Genomic DNA, 23,287 nt, shown 5'->3' with positions numbered 1-23,287 from the left:
GAGAAAAAAAAGTTGAACTCATGGAAACAGAATAGATTGGTGGTTGTCAGGGGCTGGGGTCGGTAGGGGGTGGAGGAACGGGGGAGAGAATGGTCAAAGGGTACAAATTTTCAGTTATAACATGAACGAGGCCTGAGGATCTAATGTTAAACATGGTGACTATAGTTCATAACACTGTATGGTATAATTGAAATTTGCTAAGAGAGTAGAATTTAAGCGTTCTCACACATACATGCAAGTAAAAGTGTGAGGTGACAAATGTGTTAATTAACTCTGGAGGGGAATCCTTTCACAATGTATATGTATATAGAATAATCACGGGATCCCTGGGTGGCGCAGCGGTTTGGCGCCTGCCTTTGGCCCAGGGCGCAATCCTGGAGACCCGGGATCGAATCCCACGTCGGGCTCCCGGTGCATGGAGTCTGCTTCTCCCTCTGCCTGTGTCTCTGCCTCTCTCTCTCTCTCTCTGTGACTATCATAAATAAATTAAAAAAATATTAGAATAATCACAATGGACACTTTATTTTTTTTTTAATTTTAAAGGATTTTATTTATTCATGATAGACACAGAGAGAAGCAGAGACACAGGCAGAGGGAGAAGCAGGCTCCACACAGGGAGCCAGACATGGGACTCGATCCCGGGTCTCCAGGATCACACCCTGGGCTGAAGGCGGCGCTAAACCTCTGAGCCCCGTGGCTGCCCACAATGGACACTTTAAATATATGACAGTTTTATTTGTTATACCTCAAAGCTGGACAAAAGGGCAGAGTTTTACTTTTTAGGGTGTTAATTATTGCATAAATTTTGCTTATAACTGAAGTCTGGTGTCTAGTTGCTCCAAATGGTTGCTGTGAAAATACATAGTAATGTAGGAAGCCCTTGTTCAAAAGCTTCTGAAAATTTTAAACAAATGAATATAAATGGGCAGAAGATAGGGGGTAATACATGTGTGTTCTTTTTTTTTAAAGATTTTATTTATTTGTGGGGGGGAGAGAGAGAGAGTCTGTGAGTGAGCACATGAGCAGGGGGAGGGACAGAGGCAGAGGGAGAAGCAGATTCCCTGCTGAACTTGGAGCTCCATCCAGGACCCTGGGATCATGACCTGAACTGAAGGCAGACACTGAACAGACTGAGCCACCCAGGCCCTGTGTTCACTCTTTAAACTGGCATTTACTTAGTATAGCTGATTATTTCAAGAAAATATCCTTTCTGCATGGCTATTCAGGGTGTCTGCAAGGATATAAAGTATAGCTCAGGGAGGCAGTGTACTGTTGTACAGGGGTTGGTGACCCTTTCTGTAAAGGGCCTGGTGGTAAATATTTTAGGCTTTGTAGGCCAAGAGGCAAAAGTGAGGACTTGATATAACAAGAGACAAAACAAACTTCCACAAACTTTTTATTGACAAATTCAAAACATAATAGTCCAGTACAATTTTTTTTTGTAATATAAGTCTACTAGTAAGAAACATGAGATTCTTGTTTTGGGAATAATATTTTACCTAATGGGATTCAAAGTTAGTGTTCCCCGATCGTCAAATTGATTGCAAATGTTCATCTGTAAAAACCATTCTCAGCTCATGGGCCATACAAAACCAGGCAATGATCCAGATTTGGCCTCTGAATATTAGTTTTCCAGCCCCTGATGTAATGGGAAGACCATGAGCTTTGGATGCAGGCATGTATAGGTTTGAGTTTGCCTCTGAACTTGTGACCTTGAACATCTTACTTAACTAAATTGTGGTGTTTATTTGTGCATAAACTGGAGGTAATGACACACCACATGGAATAAATATCCCCCCCATCTTTGTTGTGATTTTAAATTAGGATTCCAGTTCTGTAGATGTTGATGTAATTTAGCTAGACTTACTTAGAATTAGTATTTAACAGATTGGAAAGCCGATTGGTCAGGGTATAGAATAGTAACATGGTCTCAAAGTACTATATGAAAACATGTTTTTGCATTGGAGAGATCTTGGCTGTCACCACCTTAAACAAATGGCCAACCTTGGCAGTCAGTGGTGGGATGTTCTGATATTATGTGCCCCTCACTGATGTGTACCTCTTACTATATCACAGTATCATCTTTGTGGTGTTCTTGCCAGAAATGTTTGACGTGAATGTTAATGTTATCATAAGGAAACAGACACATCTAAAACGTGGAATGTTCTACAGGAACATTGTGAACTCTTGAAAGGATTCAGTGTCATGAATAACCAAGGGTTGATGGGGCTAGATTAGGGGAAGATTAAGGAAAGATAAGATAAAAATGTAATGCATGAACATTAATTAAATCTTGGATATGGGATCCTTGGGTGGCTCAGCAGTTCTGCGCCTGCCTTGGGCCCAGGGCATGATCCTGGGGTCCTGGGATTGATTCCTGCTTTGGGCTCCCTGCCTTGAGCCTGCTTCTCCCTCTGCCTGTGTCTCTGCCTCTCTCTCTCTCTCTCTCTGTGTGTGTGTGTCTCTCATGAATAAGTAAATATTAATAAAAGATTTTATTTATTTATTCATGAGAGAAACAGAGAGAGAGAGGCAGAGACAGGCAGAAGGAGAAGCAGGCTACATCAGGGAGCCTGACGTGAGACTCTATCCCGAGTTTCCAGGATCAGGCCCTGGGCTGAAGGCGGCGCTAAACCACTGAGCCGCTGGGGCTGCCCAATAAAATCTTTTAAAAAAAATCTTGGATATGAAAAAGAAAAAGTTCTATAGGTCATTTATAGGACAATTGAGGGACTCTGAGTATGGACCACATGCTGTATGATGATATTAATGTTGATTTCCTGAGGTGTGGTGATGATGGTGGGATGGTGTAAGAGAGTGTCTGTTTTGGGGAGGTGAATAATAAAGTGTTTAGGGGTGAGGGAGGGAGAGAATGAGCATATGAGAGAGAGAAAAGTAAGTTACTTTGTTCAGTGCTGCTCACTTCCTAGCATGGCACTGAACACAATGCTTTTAATGGAGAGGTGCCTAATACATTTTAAAGCATTAAGTACTTTCAGCTATTAGTGGGCTTCTCTGTCTGAAATTATGCCTAAGCACTAAATGTCTGTCCTCTCTTTACTAGTGTGGTAGGTTGGCTTAGGCATATACTCTGGTACCTGATGTTGAGTAATTGGATATTCATATTTTCTTGGGCAGCTCACCTAGGTCCTCTGGACTGAAAATCACTCTTGAGTTTTAGAATGTGTAAATGAACAGGAAGGGAGAACTCAGGATAGTTGACCTGGTTCTTCAGCTGATAAAACTTATAAGCATGTCCTTCAGATATCCCTCTATATTTCTGTTGTTGAAGGTGCATACTTGGGGGCTGACATCTAATGGGGGTATGCTGAGTAGAAGGAGGCTTGGTTGGAGGAAGCCTGCAGTGTGCATCTCTGGAGCACCTAGCAGCTGGAGCATCACTGAGGTGTTCTGGGTTCTGAAGCAGAGGGCTGGGATAAAGCATGATGAGGCCTTTCCTCATGCTTTGGTCTAACTGGTCCTTCCTAGGTGAGCAGGGATGGAATAGACAAGTTAATATTCTCATATTCCTGCAGGAACTCTTATGACTATATGGTGTGAGATGACTAAAGCCAATTTAGCAGCCACTTGTAAAAGTAATTACAAGATGAGAGAAAGAAGAGTGATTCTGTTACTACAGGCTGTGAAAATAAATTAATTCAGCAAACATTAATTGAGCAACTGAAAATTAGCAAGCATTGTAAAAAAGAGTCTGGAGGTACAAATGATAAAGATATTCTCTTGCCTTGGGCTGGACACTTGGAGGGAAGGGAACGTGATGGGGATACAGTGGAGATGGTGACCAAATACAGACTTGGCTGTGCTACAAGGCTAGTGATGTGATAGAATGCTAGTGAGAAGGGTTATGGGAATGCAGAAAACATGCCATCTGGAGTTAAGGTTGCAAACATAAGATTTGTCTTGAAGTGATCTGAAGAATGAGCCTTGCCAGTAATGAAGTGGGGAGACCTTGAGCTCCCAGGCAGGGGACACGTGTTGCAAGGTGTCCAGAGGCTTGAATGGCTCTTATGTGTTGAGGGACTGGTTGGCATCTGGAGTGACTGAAGCCTTAGATGCAGGGTGGGGAGGAGACAGACGTGAGGTTGTGGGAAAGGTAGTTTAGGCCAGATGGGCAGGCCTCAAAAGCCATGCTCAGGAATCTGGGTTTTACAGGAAAGGGAATGAGGAGCCCTGGAGGTCCCTTTGAGTTGGTGTGTGTGTGTGTGTGTGTGTGTGTGTGTGTGTGATCTTGTTTCAGTAAGATATCATGGAGGGAATGTGGAGGGTGGTGTGGTGAAATTGCACGATCTAGGGGCAGGACTTGAAGTAGTCCGTGTGTGAGCTAAGAATCTGAACTTGGCAGCTGCAGCAGAGAAAAAATAGAAAATAAGGAAGGGTCCACTGGTGCTCTTGCGGAATTCTTTCAACCCCTCCCAACAAGACCTTTTACAATTTTAAATCTTTCTAAGGAAGTCTTTAAAAAATACTTGAAAGAGAGAAGCTTATTCCAACCTTTGAACAGTTCTGAAAATTTATTATATTTTAGCTAGGAAAGTAAGTATTATTTCAGGCAAACTGGAACATGTGTGGACTGATTACTCAGCACAGTCACTTAATCTTTCAGAATTAGGTAGGAGGGAAGCTATTTTAGTGGCCTTCAATCTTCCTCCAGAACTTTGTCCAGGTTTCTCCCAAATGGTCGGTGAATTTTTCTGATTTGTATCCAGCACCCCCACAGTTTAGTGTACATCTGTAAGCTGTAAGGAAGTTGATTTCATCTATTCCTTTTTTTCCATCTCTGGCCTTCCACCTGAGAAAACAAATATGAGTCCATAGGTTCTTGTTCTGTGTCAGAAATTTGCACATGTAATCTGAGATGGATCCAGCTGAGAGTGTTACAGGTTTGGAGTTTAGAAAAAGAGGAGTGAAATCTTTGTATTTTTTCTTTTATTTTGAGAAATGGTTGGTAACTTGGACTGTTTGAAGGAGCAATTATATAAAATATTTCCTGCTTAATTGAGTATCTGGGATAAGCACCACCTTATTATCTTTAGTTTGTGTTAAAACGTTTCTACCCACAATTTAGAGCTTTTCCATGGAGAATTTGACTTAGAACATCTTGAACCTTGAGAAACAAAACTTAGAAAATTAACCTCCTTTTTGAATTGAGACATCTCAGGCTTACAGGGGTCCACAGGTAAGTTCCAAAGGCTTATAATTACTTTATCTTCCTTATGGCTTGAATATTTCAGAAAGTTCTTGGCATGTCTCTTGGAGGGTTAGTGTACAAAGAGCAAGAAAAGTGACTTATGGGTTTACCTCACTTACGTGTGTATATTCCATGTTTGCTATAAAAAGCAGTGATCCTAGTGGTGTATGGGACCAAAGGACACTTTCCAAGGTAAATAAAGCAGTTTACTAATGCCAGATTTGAGTGTTGGTCTCAACGTACCATATGGAGGTTTTAGCAGCAATTTCATTTACACTTAGTTGGGAGCTTTTCGGTTCTATATATTACTTATGGCAAAGATAACTGAAGGTTAACTTGATACTAAATTAACACTGAAATAGTAGTTTTTAAATTGTTCACATGTCAAGGATTATAATTTCTTAGGGATTGATTGTTTTGCAAGACAACTATATTGATGCTGGAACCACATTGATGATGTTGGTGTTTTCTTCCCATGTATAGGCAAGCCTGTACCTGAAGATGTGTAATTTCTATGTTCACAGTAAGGGATATATTATACAACAGTTACTTTTTATTTGTGAGGGCTGGTTTATTCACTTGATTGAGAATGTTTTTGACCAAATCCTGGATGCCTATCCTTGTGCTAGGAGGTGAATGGAAGTTACTCCTTGCCTTTGGAGAGAAAACATTTTAATAGAGATAAACAGATAATTATAATGTGATAAGTGCTGAAATAGATACGAAAAAACTTGAATGTGGAGAATGTCAAACACTTGATGTAAGTATGTAGTAGGCAAATGAACCCCCATGAATGCATCACCCAGCTTCAATAGTGTTGCACCCATATGCTCTGCTCCACTTACTTCCCTCCCCCATTTTATTTGGAAGCATATCCAAGACAGTATACCATGTGATGGGCATTTATAGATATTTGAAGAGTCAGAGAATACACAGGGAAAATAAACTATACCTGGGCACTTGGGAAGGAAGGAGCTACAGAGAAGTAGCATTCAAGAATGGAGGGAGTAAGTTGGGGTGGGATATAACTCAACAGTTATTGAACATCTCTGAGCATTGTATTACATTCATTTAGTACACTAGTACATTTTTTTTTCATAATAGTCCTATGAGGGAGGCACTATCTCTATTTTACATATGAGGAAATTAGGTTTTAGGCAGATTTAAACAAACTTGCCCAAAGTTACAAAACTAATCAGTTTTCCATGTCGCAAACCAGCCTTAACTTTAAGGCTATTTAGTTTCCCATCTTCTGCACCATGTACATAGATACAGATATGTGAAAGTACAAGATGTGTCTAAAAGTGGGAGAAGCAGAATGCAGCTATAGAATATGTGTGCATGTGTGTATGTTCGTCAGTATTCAGAGATGAAACTAGAGAAGCTGCTCCAGGCCAGTTGTGAAGGGACTTGAATGCCATTCTAAGGAGATAGAATATTGTCCTGAGGATGGTGGAGTTCCAGGATGAGATGTCTGAAGGCATGAGAACAGTATTGTGAGCTTTCAAAAGGAAGAATATGCAGACAGTATGGAGGACAAACTGGAATTGGAAGATGAGCTGAGGTGAGTATGGGTCAGAAAAAGTATTTATTCAACTACTATTTATTAAGTGTAGGCAATATGACCCCGAGAATGAACTGACAACAACAAACACATCTCCCTGTTTCATGGAGATTTTTTTCTTAAAGATTTATTTATTCACTTGAGATAGAGAGAGAGAGAGCACAAGTGGGGAGGAGGGACAGAAGCAGAGGGAGAAGCAGACTCCCTGTTGAGCAAGGAGCCTGACGTGGGCCTGGATCCCAGGACCCTGGGATCCTGACCTGAGCTGAAGACAGACACTTAACTGACTGAACCCCCAGGTGCCCTTTCATGGAGATTAGTAGAGAATCAGTCACATGCAAATGGCCTGTTGTAGTGTTGTGATTTATAATAAGAAATATATATTTGATCTTCAACCCAGTTCCTGGCACAGAGCTCCTAAAACCCATGGAATTTCCTGTGATCAGAGCAGTAAATGTTCTTTTGTTACGTTAATAAGGTGACTTAGGGTTAGCCCTCAGGTAACCAGGATGGCGGTTGGTTGCCAAGGGAACCAACCTTGGGATTAGAGGTTTGGAACTTTTGATACCTGGTCCCCACAAACCTCCAGGTGTGAGGGGGCTAGAGGTTGAATTAATCACCAATTGTCAGTGGTTTTTAATCAATCATGCCTATTTAATGAAGCATCCATAAAAACCCGAAAAGGATGGGGTTCGGAGCGCTTCGGGGTTGGTGAGCACAAGATATTTGGGGAGAGTGGAGTGGTGCTCCAAGAGACCATAGAAACTGCACACTCCCCCATACTTTGCCCCATTTCATTTCCTTCATTTGCCTGTTTCTGGGTTATATCCTTTTTGTAATAAACTGTTAATCTACCAAGTAAAATGTTTCTTTGAGTTCTGTGAGCTGTTTTAGCAAATTAAACCTGAGGAGGAGGTCATGGGCACCTCTGATTTATAGCCAGTTGATAACAACCTGATGTCTGAAGGGGGGCAAGGCACCAAGGGGGCCCATCTTGGAGGGCTGAACCCTTAACCTGTGCAATCTGATGCTGTCTCTGGGTAATCCTGTCAGAGTTGAGTTGAATTGTAGGACACTCAGGTGTCCTCTAGAGAATTACTTGGTGCTGTGTGGGACACCTCCGCCTTAACATTTTAGGATTGGTATCAGAGCCATAATACCTATGATCCTCTGAAAAGGTGGTAAGCTTCCTGGTTCTCAGAAAAATGCAAAATAAAACTACAGTGAGATGCTACCACACTGCCATTAGAATGGTGAAAATGAAAAAGCCTAAAAATAGCCAGTATTGGCAAGGATATAAAGCAAACTGAATTCTCAAACACTGTTGGTGGCAGCGTGGCCATATCTACTAACACTAAACATAAACATATCTGGTAAGCAAGCAGTTACCACTTTTTTTTTTTTTTTTTTTTTTTTTTAGTTACCACTCTTAAAAACCTAAAGAGAAATCTATTTCAGGCCAATGTATTCCACTCTACATGTCTTGACAAGACATGAACAAGAATATTAGAGAAGCATGATTCAGAATAGACTCAAAGTGGAAACCATCCAAATGTCCAGTGGCAGAAGGATAAGTAATTTGTGATATATCCACACAAGTATTTGAATAACAACAAAAATGACTGAACTGTAATTTCACTCACCAACTTGGAAGAATGTCACAAGCAATATTGAACAAAGAAGCCAGACATGTGGGTACATATTCTGACTATATAAAGTTCCCAAAAAGGCAAGACTAATCTGTGGTATTAGAAGTTAGGAAAATGGCATATGGGTAGTGATTGAAAGGAGCTGCACTGGGGGGGCTTCTAGAAGGCTTGTAATGTTTTATTTCTTGATCTTGGCTGCTGGTTATGTAGTTGTGTTCCATTTATGAAAACTCATCTCCCATACACTATATACTTAGGATTTGTATGCTTCTCTGTATGTATGTTATGCTTTTCCATATGAATATTATATTTCTTCTAGAAACAAATTCTGATAATTAGTATTTTTAAATATATAAATATTAAAGATTTTATTTATTTGAGAGAGAATGGAGGAAGGAGCAGAGGGAGAGGGAGAAGCAGACTTCGTGCTGAGCATGGAATCCAATGGAGGGCTCAATTTCAGGACCTTGAGATCCTGCCTTGAGCCGAACTGTTGGATGCCTAAAAACCGAGCCCCTCAGGTGCCCCTGATAATTACTATTGATGTCTACTTGTTTACTTGAGGAACATTCACTATTATCTGAAAGTCACACTCAGGGGTTCTTCTCCTCTCTCAATATTAGTGCCTGCTTATTTTGTTGTGAAAAGAATACCAAATAATGGAATAAGGTTAGAAAAAGTTAAATCTGTCCCTGTATGGTTATGTGTGTTAATTCTACTTAAAAAAATCTGTCATGATAGCCAGGTGAGATCCTAGGAAGGGTTAAGGCTATGACAGAGGAGAAGATAGCCTTAGTTTGGGACTTGGGTTGGTGGTAGGATCAACTGGATATGGTCACCATTGAAGAGAAGTTTCTGATTTAGGGTGTGGATAGTTGACATCAGCAAGATTAATTGACAGGTGCCAGGATGTGTAGGGAGGGCAAATGAATGAGATTTATTTATGTTATGTCTGAGATGGCATTGGGTATCCATGTTAGTGTTGTGCCCAAGATTGCAAATCCGAGAAACCACCAAGGAGCCGACACCCATGCAAGCGCAAGAGGGTTTATTTGCAAGCTTGAGCTTGGGTCCAAGTATACCCGACACAGAGACACAGCGGAGCAGGGACTTGGACCCCGAGGCTAAGAGGCGTAGCAGCTTTATAGGGGCCAGTGGCCAATGGGATTGTAACACACATAGAAAGTTGCACAGTCATGTCGGTCCGCACGCAGGTGGCCAATTGAATCACAATTTGCCCTATAGTGACCATTTGATCTGGCCTATCACTCTGGTCAGAATTGGCGCGCAGTTTTGGCTGGCACAAGGCGGGGTTACATTTTTATGAGCTGATTTCCGATAAGGGTGTGCTCAGCGGCTTGACTAGGGTGGGGGAGCGTCTTAAGCAATAAGCAGGTCATGTGGGGGTCATACAGGAGATGGCGGGTGTAGCACAAAATGGAGTTAGTCCTGCTCTGCTTGTCCAGGGGCAGGGGATTTTTGTTAAATTTCCTGGGTCCCACATTAGGGTTTTGAAAAAGTGCATGAAGTGTCTGAGATGTTACATTTGGAGAGAGTGATTTGGTGATCATTTGTAAGGTAATTGAAGCCTGGAGAGAGAATGAGATCACTGAAAGTGCAGTGATTCTCAGCCTTAGCTACACATTAGAATTATCTAGAGAGCTTTGCAAAAATACTCATGCCTGGGCCACATAATTTACCAGCTAAAGCAGAATCTTTGGGGGGTAGGGCCTAGGTAACTGTATTTTTCAAAAGCTTCTCAGGTTATTATTATTATTTTTTAAAGATTTTATTTATTTATGAAAGACACACAGAGAGAGAGAGAGAGGGGCAGAGACATAGGCAGAGGGAGGAGCAGGCTCCTTGCAGGAAGCCCGATGTAGGACTTGATCCCGGGACTCCAGGATCACACCCTGAGCCAACCGCTGAGTCACCCAGGCATCCCAGGTTATTCTAATATGCAGCTAGACCGGGAACAAAATAAGATAAGTGGGTCAATAAATCAGACAGTGGTGCATTTATTGAATGGATACTATTGTCAACACTGTTAATTAGCTCTCATGAGGTAATTACCATTATCTCTCTTTACAGTTATGGGGAGACTGAGGCACAAGAGTTAAGTAGTTTGCCTTAGGCTATGCAGACAGCTAATTAGTGCCCAGGCCAGGATTCATAACCAAGTTCTTTACTGCAAGGGCTGTTCTCTTTACCATAACACCCTATTGCTTCTCTGGTCAAGAATGAATCTAGGGAGGATTGACTTTTCTAACAGCAACATGAGAAACTCAGCTGACCCTCTCCAATGAAACAACCATTTAAATGGTAACAAAAAAATTATAAAAAATAATCATTTAAAGTCATTGGAAATTGACCTGAGGACATACTGCAAGTGGAGAAGCATTCAAGAAAATCTCCTAAATTGTGGTGAGCAGCAAATCTGCAGTATTTGAGCCATGACCTGTTACCCATGTCTCCCCTACCAGTTCCATATGAGGAAAGCTCCATTCCTGGTGGGTCCAGCAAAGAAGAAAGGACTCTCTCTCCTCTCAACCCCAGCTCCTAGTCTAGGGCTAGGAGAGGGAGACCACCTGCTATGAGAAATACTAGAAGTATCAGAAGGAAGGGAGAGAGAGAATGAGAGAAAGAAAAACACTAATCTATACATTCAAGAAGCCCATCCCTGTCCTGCCTTTTCCTGTGGCTGCTAGGCTGTTTGTCTGGTTGCAGGCATCCCCAGCTTGCAACCTCGGTGAAAATGTCGGTGAAAATGTCTGCAGTTCGGCTGGGGGCATGGGTGTAAGGCCAGTTACATACTACAAAGCTCAGTGTTCTTCCTGAGATTCAGCAGCTTTTCTTGAATAAACGCTCCCTGGATTGCTGCAAGATTTTGGTTAATTTCGAGAGTTCTGTCCATTTTCTTAGTTGGTTTTCTTATTGCATTGATGGAGGAGTTTTTTGGAGGCCCTTATTCCCCCATTTTTTGCTAAAACATCCTAGTTGAATTTTTATAGGAATTTTCTTTAGGTTTTAGTGGCTGTTTATAGTTTGGAAATCTAAAAGCCCATCCATAAGGACCAACTAAAAAACAGAATCCACGTATATCTTTATAGCAGAATATTATGTAGTTATTAAAAGAAAGATGTAATTTTAACTGTGCTGATAGAGAAGATTTTTCTTTAAGGGATAATGATAAATGAAAACAAGTTGCAAAATAGTATGTGGTATTCTGTTTGTATAAAGTGTTGAATAAACAAGAGGAAAAACACAGGTGTGTGCTGTATATATGCACAGAACATTCCTAAAAGAATATAATGTTTTCCTCTAGGCCAAAGGAAGTGGGGAGTGCTTTTTAGAGCTTCACCCCTCTTACTATTATTTGAACTTTTAGGTATTACTTTGAAATCACTTTATTTATTTTATTTTATTTTTTTTTTAAGATTTTATTTATTCATGAGAGACACAGAGAGAATGGCAGAGACACAGGCAGAGGGAGAAGCAGGCTCCATGCAGGGAGCCCGATAGGGGACTCGATCCCGGAACTCCAGGATCATGCCCTGGACTGAAGGCAGGCGCTAAACTGCTGAGCCACCCTGGGATCCCCTGAAATAACTTTAAAAAGTCATTGAATGTTTGTTAGTTTTAAATTACCAATAGGGGGGGTGCCTGGGTGGCTCAGCAGTTGAGTGCTTCCCTTTGGCCCAGGGTATGATCCTGGAGTCCCAGGATGGAGTCCTGCATCCGCGCTCCCTGCATGGAGCCTGCTTCTCTCTCTGCCCATGTCTCTGTATCTCTCTCTCAGTGTCTCTCATGAGTAAATAAATAAAAATCTTAAAAAGAAAAACTACCAATAGGATATGTGTTAAAGGTTTGCAAATTAAACATTGCAAGATTTTAAAGACATTTGTATTTGTAGCCCCTTCCCCTTACTTTTCCTCTGAAGTGAGCACTTGTGATGTAATTTGAATGCTTAGGAAATCCTGTTGCCTGAAAACTTTAAAAATAATTAATTCACTTTTAGTTTTGATCAGCTGAGATAATCCACAAGTAGTGGTAATGACTAACCTGTTCTTTTCACCTCAGTGATCTTCTAGACTTTGTACATTAGTATCCACCCCCTGAACGAGTCACTCTCTTTTGTAAGAACAGTAACAGCCATCCTTTGTCACATTTATTTTTATCTTTGGAAGAGGAGGAATAATCACTCAGTCCTGAAACATCATGGGTAGGTAGGATTTAATTATCTGAATTGAAAATCTTCTGTAAACTGGAGGGAAAAAACCCCAACCGGTGTGTACACATAGGTTCTCTAGGGAGTTTTTGGTTAGCTATGCTGTGAAATCCTTGAGATTTCATAATATATCTTGTCTCATTTTCCTGTTATGAAATGGGGTTTTCAGGCTGGTTTTTCTTCTCTGTTTTCAGATCACAGAACTGTGTGGTGCAAAGCGGGTTGGTTATTTTGGTCCAACACAGTTTTACATTGCCTTAAAGCTGATTGCTGCTGCACAGTCTGGCCTTCCTGTACGGATAGAGAGTATTAAATGTGGTAAGTATCTCCCATTTATACATCTGATTGTCTGTGATGGCTGTCTTGTTTATAAGAACCATTTTTCATGGGCTTAAGGCCTGTTCTATAAGCATGTGTGGAATTTCTCCTTGCTTCTTCCACTCTTGTAAAATAAAGAAAATGTAGTAGGCATCTTACTTTTTTTTTTAAAGATTTTATTTATTTATTCATGAGAGGCACAGACAGAGAGGCAGAGACACAGGCAGAGGGAGAAGCAGGCTTCATGCAGGGAGCCTGATGCGGAACTCGATCCCGGGACTCCAGGATCATGCCCTGGGCTGAAGGCAGGCGCCAAACCGCTGAGCTACCCAGGGATCTCCATCTTTTTCTTTTTTTAAAAAATATGTATTTATTTATTCATGAGAGACAGAGACAGAGAGAGAGAGACAGAGAGAGAGAGAGAGACAGAGAGAGAGAGAGAGAGAGAGAGAGAAGGGCAGAGACATAGGCAGAGGGAGAAGCAGGCTCCCGGTATGGAGCCCGATGCGGGACTTGATCTGATGTGGGACTTGATCTGATCCCGGGTCCCTGGATCACAACCTGAGCTGAAGGCAGGCGCCCAACTGCTGAGCCACCCAGGTGTCCCTCTTTTTCTTTTTTTTTTATTCTTGAAATGGGAAAAAAATTCAGAGAGTGACCTAAGATTCATGCCTTTTAATGGACTTGAAGTTAAAATAGATTTTGCTCTTTAGCAGAAGATCAGGACAGGATTTCTAGAGCCTGTGGCAAAATAAAAACATTTGGTTTAATTTTCCTCTTGAGGAATATCCATAATGCCATTTGAAATTCTGTTAGGGGGAATCCCTGGGTGGCTCAACGGTTTAGTGCCCGCCTTCGGCCTAGGTCGTGATCCTGGAGTCCCGGGATTGAGTTCCGGGATCGAGTCCCACGTCAGGCTCCCTGCATGGATCCTGCTTCTCCCTCTGCCTGTGTCTCTGCATCTCTCTTTCTGTGTCTTTCATGAATAAATAAATAAAATCTTTAAAAAATAAAGTTTTGTTAGGGACAAAGGGACAATTACCTGGGAGAATTGGAGTGGAACCATCCCTATTTCCTCTCCTGTCCCTACCAGTCATATCATATATGATTGTCCTTTAGTTCACCAGTTCCTGATTACTGTCCTTTAGTCCGCCAATTCTTTTAATGATTACTAAGTACCATGGAGCTACCAAAATTTTGGCAGAATGAATTTAGCTTCTCAGTTTTGATTTAACATTTTCTTATCTTCCCATTCCTGCCTCCAACCCAGTGAATGTTTGAGTACTTTCCATAACTTAAACAGCAAAGCCCCAAACTCTTAGCATCATTTATACTGCCTCAGTACTGGGTTTATAAATCTCTGAAGAAGATGGTTATTCCAGGAATGTGTTGAGGTTCTCTGTTAGTTTACTATGATCTACATTATTTTCATAAGTTCACACAGCCATGCAGGAACTTTTTCCTTTTCCTCATTTTGAGATAGAAACCACTCAACTGTCCACACCTCTCCTGTAAAGTTCTTAGTAAACCTCAAAGTGGGTTCAGGAACCTTGTAGGACAACTCTAAATAGCTGAGAAGATTCTGATAGGCTGTCTATGGGAAACAAAGTCCTTTTGCCCTAACCATCAGGGAGCCACAATCATCCTGCTAATGTTTATTAAAGGCTTAATGTGTGCCAGGTACCATCTCATTTAGTCCTCCTGACATCCTGCTAAATTAGGTGTTTGTGTTAGTTTGCATTGCCTACTATAAACTGTGAAACAAATTCCACCAAAATCCCAGTGCCTTAACAAAATGCCAGTTCGCTTCCTGCTATGCATTGGGTCACGGTGACTCTTTAGGGCAGCTGCCCTCCATGTGGTGGCTTTGTGATCCTGGCTGCTTTGTTTTGTGGCATCCCCCCTCCCCTGGCAAGCACCTGTTCCTATAATTGCTGTAACAGAGAAATAGTTTCTCACCCTAGCAGTTAAATGCTTTGTCCTGGATTGTGACTCACATTACTGTTGCACACAGTGCATTGGCCAGAACTTGTCACATGGATCCACTGAACTGCAGAGCAGGCTGGGGGAGGTGTAATTCTCTCCTGTGCCTGCAAGGAGAGAACTGCTATGGATGAACACTGGAAGTCTCCACTGTGGTACTGTTGTTATCCTTATCTTACAGATGTGGAAATTGAAGTTTAGGGGACATTGAGTAATTTGTGTAAAGACTTAAGGTTAGTAGAGTTTGGAACCAGAAACTCAGCCTTCAGTTCCCTTGCTCTTCATGCATAGTGGCCTCTTCTTGATTATTCTGTTTAGTAAGGTGCTAATTATAATCTGGAATCATGGAATATTTTCTGAATGGGAAAAAAAAATCTGACCCAAAAGGCATCCCTTGGTATTATGTAATTAGTTTCCTTAAAATAGTTTATTTTCTGTTAGAGCATTATTTCAGTGGCAAGTTTGATGTCTATCACTATGAGACAGAGTGGTCACTGCTACAAGTAGTTTCAAGTCACATCACATTGTTTTTGGACTTGGGGTAGACACTGAAAGTTTCCAGTTTCTATTCCATTGTAAATGATCATTAAGCTTTATTGTTATATCTTCCAACTTTATCTTCTGGAGAAGTTAAAACTGCTTTGTTGTATACAAGAATATATTTCTGACACTTTTGTTGTTTAAGTTAGACTGGTCTTTAATCTGATTTGTGCCCACATCTACAGCTTAATTTCCTGGGAGTAGAGAGGGGGAGAGGTAAGTGTGTGTGTGTCTCTAAATTATCATATGTGTAAAGAATTAACACTTTTTCAGAAGTGTAAGGCTTTCTCAGTTGTATTTTATAAATCTTGATGCTGCCTTTTATCTCTGAGACTTTGAATATAGTCAGTTAATTTTGATTTTTCTTCCTTCATTTAAAGATTTATTAAATAAAAATTATTTGTAGTCAGCATATGTTAAGTAAGGATAAGGGCAAGATTGGGCCAGACTTTGAGCTTCTACTTAGAATTTTCCAATTTATGGCTTGAAATCCATTAGTTTAATGTTTGGTGACACAAACCTTGAAGGCCAAAGAGAATGCTCTGTGAGAACTTAATCTGAAAGGCTGTAGTAGCCTTATCACAGTCATGGAGTTGTCAGTCCATTCTTCATGAATTACATGCGTCTGTGTCTATGTGTGTGTTAATCTCAAACCCCTAGCTCTGCCCATCTCGGTCAATGCCACCACCATCTACAGTTGCTCAAGCCAGGAACCTAGAAATCATCCTTGATTCTACCCTTTTCCTCACTCCACAGTGTAATCCCTCGACAGACCTGGCAGTGCGGCTCCTGTCTCATTGCCTGCTCCCTCCATCTCTCTATTAGACTGGGCCACCTTCGGCCACTCACCTAGATATCACAGTGGTTTTGTCTTTGAGTTCATGGCCTCCTCTCTTCTCTCTTCTAGTTTCTTTTCCTTTGAGGTAGTAGGAATGATTTTTTCATCCTCCTCCTCGAGATCCTCCACTGGTTGGCTTGTTGTACATAATACTAAAATCGAAGTCACTACACTGATCTGTAAGGACCTAAGTAATCTAGTCTCTGCTTCTCTGTCTTCATCTTAAACGTGCCCCCCCACCTTGTGTTCGCAATCTGTACCCCGGCCTCAATGGCCTTCTAGCCATTTCTGGGCCATCTCTTTCCTGCTGCAGGAAAACCCATGTTATCTCGAGGTCTTGGGTTCCTGGTAGTCTGTCCCCCCCCCCCTTTTTTTCCAATAGCTGCCTCTTCCTTCTTATCCTTCAGGATTTGTGGACTGTCCCCACTATCCTGTCTAAAGTAGGTTCTGTCAAATTAATTCATTAACGAAGGAACCAGCATAGAGTAAAGCTGGTTCAAGAAAGTGTAGGAGAGTTAGAAGTATTTATAGTCACGGAAAGAAAGAATGCTGGAGTAAGATTGCTAAATTACATATAAAATTGACGAATGTCCTGTAAATAGTAAAACTGTAACTTGGTGGTTATACTCTTTTCTAAGATGAAATTCACTTGCATTGCTATTAGATAAGATTAGTTAGCTAACAGTTTTCTACCAGTAAAGTAGTAAAATGCCTAATGAAGAATAAGTAGTAAATCAAAACAAAAGTATATCCCTAGGAATTAGATAATCCTTGGATGAGTTAATCCTGTTAGATAATGATTCTGTGTGATAATCCCTTCCCTACTTTCTCTCACCATCTGCTCCTTTATAGCATTTTTATCAGTTTGTAAATGCTCCTTTACAGGTTTGACTAATTTCTGTCTTCCCCACTAGTCTGCAAGCTTACCTGAAGGGAAAGGAGGAGGATCTGTGCTGTGGAGCATTGTGAACACTCACGGCATGTTTGTTGAGTGAATGAAGAGATGAGTGCTTCTGCATGGGGACTGAGTCTTAATCATCTGTCACTTTTTAAGTTCAAACAGTGGGATTTTAGGTTCACCTGAAACTCCTAAGGGGTTTCCTTTTTTTTCTTTTTCAAAGATTTTATTAATTTATTCAGAGACACACACACAGAGAGAGAGAGAGAGGCAGAGACACAGGCAGAGGGAGAAGCAGGCTCCATGCAAGGAGCCCGACGTGGGACTCAATCCCGGGTCTCCAGGATCCTGCCCTGGGCTGAAGGCAGCTCTAAACCGCTGAGCTACCCAGGCTGCCCAGAAATTCTATTTTTTAAAATATTTTATTTATTTATTCATGAGAGACACAGAGAGAGGCAAAGACACAGGCAGAGGGAGAAGCAGGCTCCTTCTCAGGCCCTGGTTCCCAGCCTTGTTTGCACTTGAGAATCTGCTGGAGAGCTTTATTTTTAATTTTTTAAAGATTTTATTTATTTATTCATGAGAGGCACAGAGAGAGAGAGAGAGAGAGAGAGAGAGAGAGAGAGGCAGAGACACAGGCAGAGGGCAAAGCAGGCTCCATGCAGGGAGCCCGACATGGGACTTGATCCTGGGTCTCCAGGATCAGGCCCTGGGCTGAAGGTGGCGCTAAACCGCTGAGCCACCTGGGCTGCCCCTCCTGGAGAGCTTTAAATGCAAAATAAAAAATAGAGGTATCAGAGGCCACCTGCAGAAATTCTTATTTAATTAGCCTGGGGTGCAGCCTGAAAGTGGGGATTTTTAAGAGCTGTCCAGGTGATTCTTATGTGGAGCCGGGGTTGAGAGTGAGTTCTTTTTTTTTTTTTTAATAATTTATTTTTTATTGGTGTTCAATTTGCCAACATACAGAATAACACCCAGTGCTCATCCCGTCAAGTGCCCCCCCCAGTGCCCGTCACCCATTCACCCCCGCCCCCGCCCTCCTCCCCTTCTACCACCCCTTGTTCGTTTCCCACAGTTAGGAGTCTTTATGTTCTGTCTCCCTTTCTGATATTTCCTACCCACTTCTTTGAAAGCTGAGTGAAGCATTTTCAAGAGCTTTGCTTAAACTATGAGTACATACTTGGTTATACCAGGGCCTAAACTGGGGTGAGGCCAGAGGTGCCCAGTGTTCATAACTTTAAGGGGGAGCTCCCTATCAGGGCCGTGTAAGTGCTAATTTGCATTTACAGAATCAGGATCTTGAGAGTGAGCACCTCCTTAAATCTTGGCACTAGGCATCTCTCTAGCCACACCCTATTTCTCTGGTTAAAATGGATGAAACCTTAAAACGGGCGAAACCTTATGATGATTTAGGAGGGTAGAAGGCAGAGGTGAAAATGAGGACCAGTGGAGAATTCCTGATAAGGAAGGTACATGGTGGAAATTTGTCGTGGGAGCTGTTGTCCCTTCCTTTCTTCCTTTCCCTCCCTTCACATAAGGGAGTGTGAGGACTGAGGGAAGGTATAGGTAAGGTATAGAGTAGGTTTTATAACGTATTTTGTGTCATGGACTCCTTTGTCAGTCTGATACTCCTTCTTGGCATAATGTTTTATTTTTTTTTATTTTTTATTTTTTTGGCATAATGTTTTAAATGTATACAAAGACATGGTCTAAAGGAAACCAATTATATTGAAATTAAAATCAAGATATATTAAAAAATTGTTATATGGCAATATACGTAACTTCTTCATTAATGCATTAAATAAGAGACCTAACAGTGAACTAAATAACTGCTGTACTTTCAGAGTGGTGATGAGCATAAACAGTACTTCAAGATGTCTACAACAAGTGTAATGTGATATATAAGTATCTGATTTTGGTGGGTGACAAAGTTATGGGCACTGCTAATAATACTACGGTACTTTGTTGCCTGCATTCATATTGAAAGAAATACTATCAGTTAGCATAGGGAGAATAGAGATGTAATTTTTTCTTGACCAAGATGATTGACCCTGCGATTTCTTTCCACATCCCCTCTGGTAGCCTCTGAATGCTGATAGTGCAATAACATGGTTCACATAGCCTCTAGGACTGTGTCCCCCAAACTGGTTATTGATCTAGTGGCAGTCTGGCATAGTCTATAATGAAAGGAGGAAGAATTAGGACAAAAGAGTGAGTTATTTATAAAATGAAATACATTCATTTCTAAGATGGTTTTTTTTTTTTTCTAAGATGGTTTTTTAAATTAAATCCCCTTTTATGAAATTGATAATGAGTAAATGTAATTTATTCACCATTATCCCTCCAAAAAATTACAAGAGGTGGGATCCCTCGAAGGCAGGAGTGTTGTGGTCATGGTTCTGTCACCATATTGCTGCATGACTAAGACAAGGCTCACTTTCCCCTTCCTGGGCTTAGTCCTTCACCTGTAAGATGTGGATAGCCCAAGCAGGTTTTTTCAGGGTTATTTTCCAGCTGTGAAATGCCACAGTTTCCTGCTGAGTGTTCAAACATGCAATAGAAAGAATATTATAATTTTCAGGATGACAAGATAGTCTAGTGGCTGAATGTGGGCCCTAGCAATGGGCTGCCTGATTTTGAATGTTGGCATCATCAGTTTCTATTTGTGTGCTTTCAGACAAATTTTCTAGCCTTTTTGAGCCTTAACTGGCGGCTCACTTGGAGAAGGGGTATACCAATAGTACCTGTCTACCTGTCTTGCAGGGTTGCTGTGAGCATAAAATTAGCTAGTTCAAAAAAATTTGGAAAAGCATGTATACTGTGCCATCTAATATAGTACTTACTAGCCACATATGGCTGGCTCTTAAGGACTTGAAATCTGGTTAGTGTTGATGGAGGAATTGAATTTTTAATTTAATGTAAATTATTTAAAATCTAAATAAAAATATCCATGCAGTGTAAAGTATTTTTCCATTAAATGTACCTTTGTTGTTTTAGTAAGACAACGTTTTACTTTAACCATTGAATTGTGTAAAACTGGGATCAGCAAACTTTTCCTGTAAAGGGCTAGGTGGTGGATATTTTAGGCATTGTGAACCATATGGCTTTGCTGCAGCTACCTAACTTTGCCCTTGAACTATGAAAGTGGATATGGATGATATGTAAACAAAGGAGAGTGGCTGTGTTCCAAAAAAAATCTTTACTTATGGACACTGAAATTTGAATTTCATACAATTTTCACATCACAACTATTTTTCTTTTCATGTTTTTCAGATGTTCAAAAATGTAATACCCATTCTTAACTCACGGGGTATACAGAAATAGGCAGCGGGTTGGATTTAGTTCATAGGTTTTTATGCCCAAGATAAATGAATTCATGTCCATCCAAAATCATTTATAAAATATTTCTGATAGCTATATTCATAATGGCCCCAAACTGGAAACAGCCCAGATGTTCATCATAGGAGAGTGGATTTAAAAAAACAAAATTTCAATATATTCATAAAACTGGATTATTCCATAGCAATGAAAAAAAAATAAACTGCCTACATACAGTACACTGGATGATTCCTACAAAATGTTGTGAAGGAAACTAGTTTCAAGGATAAATATTGAATGATTCCACTATCTGAAGTTCTATAATGGCAAATATAGTCTGTGGATTTAGAGATTAGAATAGGGGTTGCCGAGTAGGACAAGGAGAGGGCATTAACTAGAAATGAATGTGAAGGAAAATTCTATAGGGTGGAAATGTCATATCTTAATTTGGGTGTATGTACTTATATACATACATTTGTTAAAATTCTTTAGGTGGTACACTCAAGATTCATGTAAATTGTCCCTCCATACAAAATATTCCTTACATAATTTAAAAAGAAATCAATTAGTTGTTAACATTTAACATTATAATATTTCTTAGTGAAATCCCGATTTCTGGCCACAGTGGTCCACAGTCCCTTGTGTTAACCATCAACTAGAATTGTGCTGTTGTAGTAGGGTAGCCAGTAGCCATACTAACATGGCTCCTGAGCGCTTGAAATGTGGTATGTCTGAATCAAGGTGTGTAGTGCAGGTACAATATACACTTGGAAGTCCGGAAAAAAGAAAACCAGTCTGAAAAAAAGAACGTAAACTTATTTCATTAATAATTTTTATCTTGGGACGCCTGGCTGGCTCAGCGGTTGAGCATCTGCCTTTGGCTCAGGGCGTGATCCTGGAGTTCCCGGATCAGGTCCTGCATCGGGCTCCCTGCATGGAGCCTGCTTCTTCCTCTGCCTGTGTCTCTGCCTCTCTCTGTGTCTCTCATGAATAAATAAAGAAAATCTTAAAAAAAAACCTTAAAAATAATTTTTATCTTGATTATATCTTATAATATTGGGTTCAAATAATTATTAAAATTGATTTCACCTGTTTCCTTTTTTTATTTGAAAAAGTCTTGAAAAATTCTGATAAAATATATGTAGCATACAATTTACTGTAAAATACCTTAACCATTTTTTTTGTTAAATAATCTGCACACTTGGGTAGCCCGGGTGGCTCAGCAGTTTTAGTGCCTGCCTTCTGCCTAGGGTGTGATCCTGGAGACCTGAGGTCAAGTCCCGTGTTGAACTCCCTGTGTGGAGCCTGCTTTCCTTCTGCCTCTGTCTCTGCCTGTTTGTGTCTCTCATGAATAAATAAACAAAATCTAAAAAAAAAAAAAAATCTCCACACCCAATGTGGGGCTCGAACCCATGACCCTGAGTTCAAAGTTGCGTGTTCTACCTACTGAGCCAGCCAGGTGCCCCACCTTAAACCATTTTTTAATTGTACCGTTTTGTACATTGATATTGTGCAACCATCTCCACCATCTATCTTCAGAAATCTTTTCATTTTAGGTATATGAAACTCTATACCCATTAAAGAGCTTTGCATTCCCCCTCACTCTAGTCATAGGCAGGCACCATTCTACTTTCTATCCCTATACATTTCACTATTGATCCCTTATATAAATGAAATCATACAGTGTTTGTCTTATTTGTGACTGGTTTTTTCACTTAAAAAATTGTAGTTACTACACAATTTACAATTATGTATGCGGCTCACCTTTTCTTTCTAGTGGATTGGTATTGAAGGACAGTGAGTAGCAGCTGCCATTTTATTTTATTATTATTTTTTAGACATTTTTTTTTAATTTAAGATTTTATTTATTCATGAGACATACACACACACACACAGAGAGAGAGAGAGAGAGAGAGAGAGAGAGGCAGAGAGAGAAGCAGGCTCCATGCAGGGAGCCTGACGTGGGACTCGATCCCGGGTCTCCAGGATCATGCCCTGGGCCGAAGGCAGGCGCTCAACTGCTGAGCCACCCAGGGATCCCTGCAGCTGCCATTTTAGATGGGACATGGGTTCTCTGTTCAGCCTCACCTCTCCACATTGTCATTTACCGTTTGCTATTGCATTTCTGTTTTATGTTTATGTTTTTTCTAATTGAGGAAATGGAAGTATTTCTTATATTCATATCTCCATCAAACATGGAAAATGAAAGTATTTTTCCCTTATTTTTTAGAGGGTCAGATGCTTAGAAGCATAGTTTTCTTTGTGGAAGGGAAAAATAGTCATTTATATTTAATATACAAAGTGTTTCTATGTTCAAAGACAACAACCTAAGATAACATTATGAAACAAATTATTGCCTTGGATGGCTGCACTCATTGTCTCCTTGGCCCTCATAAACCTTTAATTTGAACTATTTATTTCCTTGTGTTAATTTAATTCACTTTGGGAGAAAAGATTCTAACCAACTACTACAAACGGCTCTTGTGATTACTTGACATACATCACTGGATAGCAGATACTTTATTGATTTATTTTATTTTTTTTTAAAGATTTTATTTATTTATTCATGAGAGACACAGAGAGAGAGAGGCAGAGACACAGGCAGAGGGAGAAGCAGGCCCCATGCAGGGAGCCTGATGTGGGACTTGATCCCGGGTCTCCAGGATCAGGCCCTGGGCTGAAGGCGGCGCTACACTGCTGAGCCACCCGGGCTGCCCTATTGATTTATTTTAAAATAAAGTT

General features: G+C 40.6%; 1 protein-coding gene across 13 annotated transcripts in view; it reads left to right on the top strand.

The window, feature by feature from the left end:
* Window positions 1–23,287, top strand: part of REPS2 (RALBP1 associated Eps domain containing 2) — a 231,016-nt gene that overhangs the window by 50,058 nt on the left and 157,671 nt on the right. For 11 of the 13 annotated variants that reach the window (XR_012026586.1, XM_072817502.1, XM_072817501.1 and 8 more), the window contains exon 2: window positions 12,845–12,968. Coding sequence is in view for 9 of the 13 variants with exons in the window: in XM_072817502.1 (XP_072673603.1) it covers window positions 12,845–12,968 (124 nt within the window). In the remaining 4 variants the exon portion in view is untranslated. Of the gene's footprint in view, window positions 1–12,531; window positions 12,645–12,844; window positions 12,969–15,044; window positions 15,185–23,287 lie in introns of those variants that run through there. The other 2 variants (XM_072817508.1, XM_072817510.1) reach the window with 2 other exon arrangements.

Source organism: Canis lupus, chromosome X (assembly GCF_048164855.1).
Source record: "Canis lupus baileyi chromosome X, mCanLup2.hap1, whole genome shotgun sequence".
NCBI classification, from domain to species: domain Eukaryota; kingdom Metazoa; phylum Chordata; class Mammalia; order Carnivora; family Canidae; genus Canis; species Canis lupus.
Note: the sequence above shows the minus strand (reverse complement) of the source record. Positions and strands in the feature narration are given on the sequence as shown.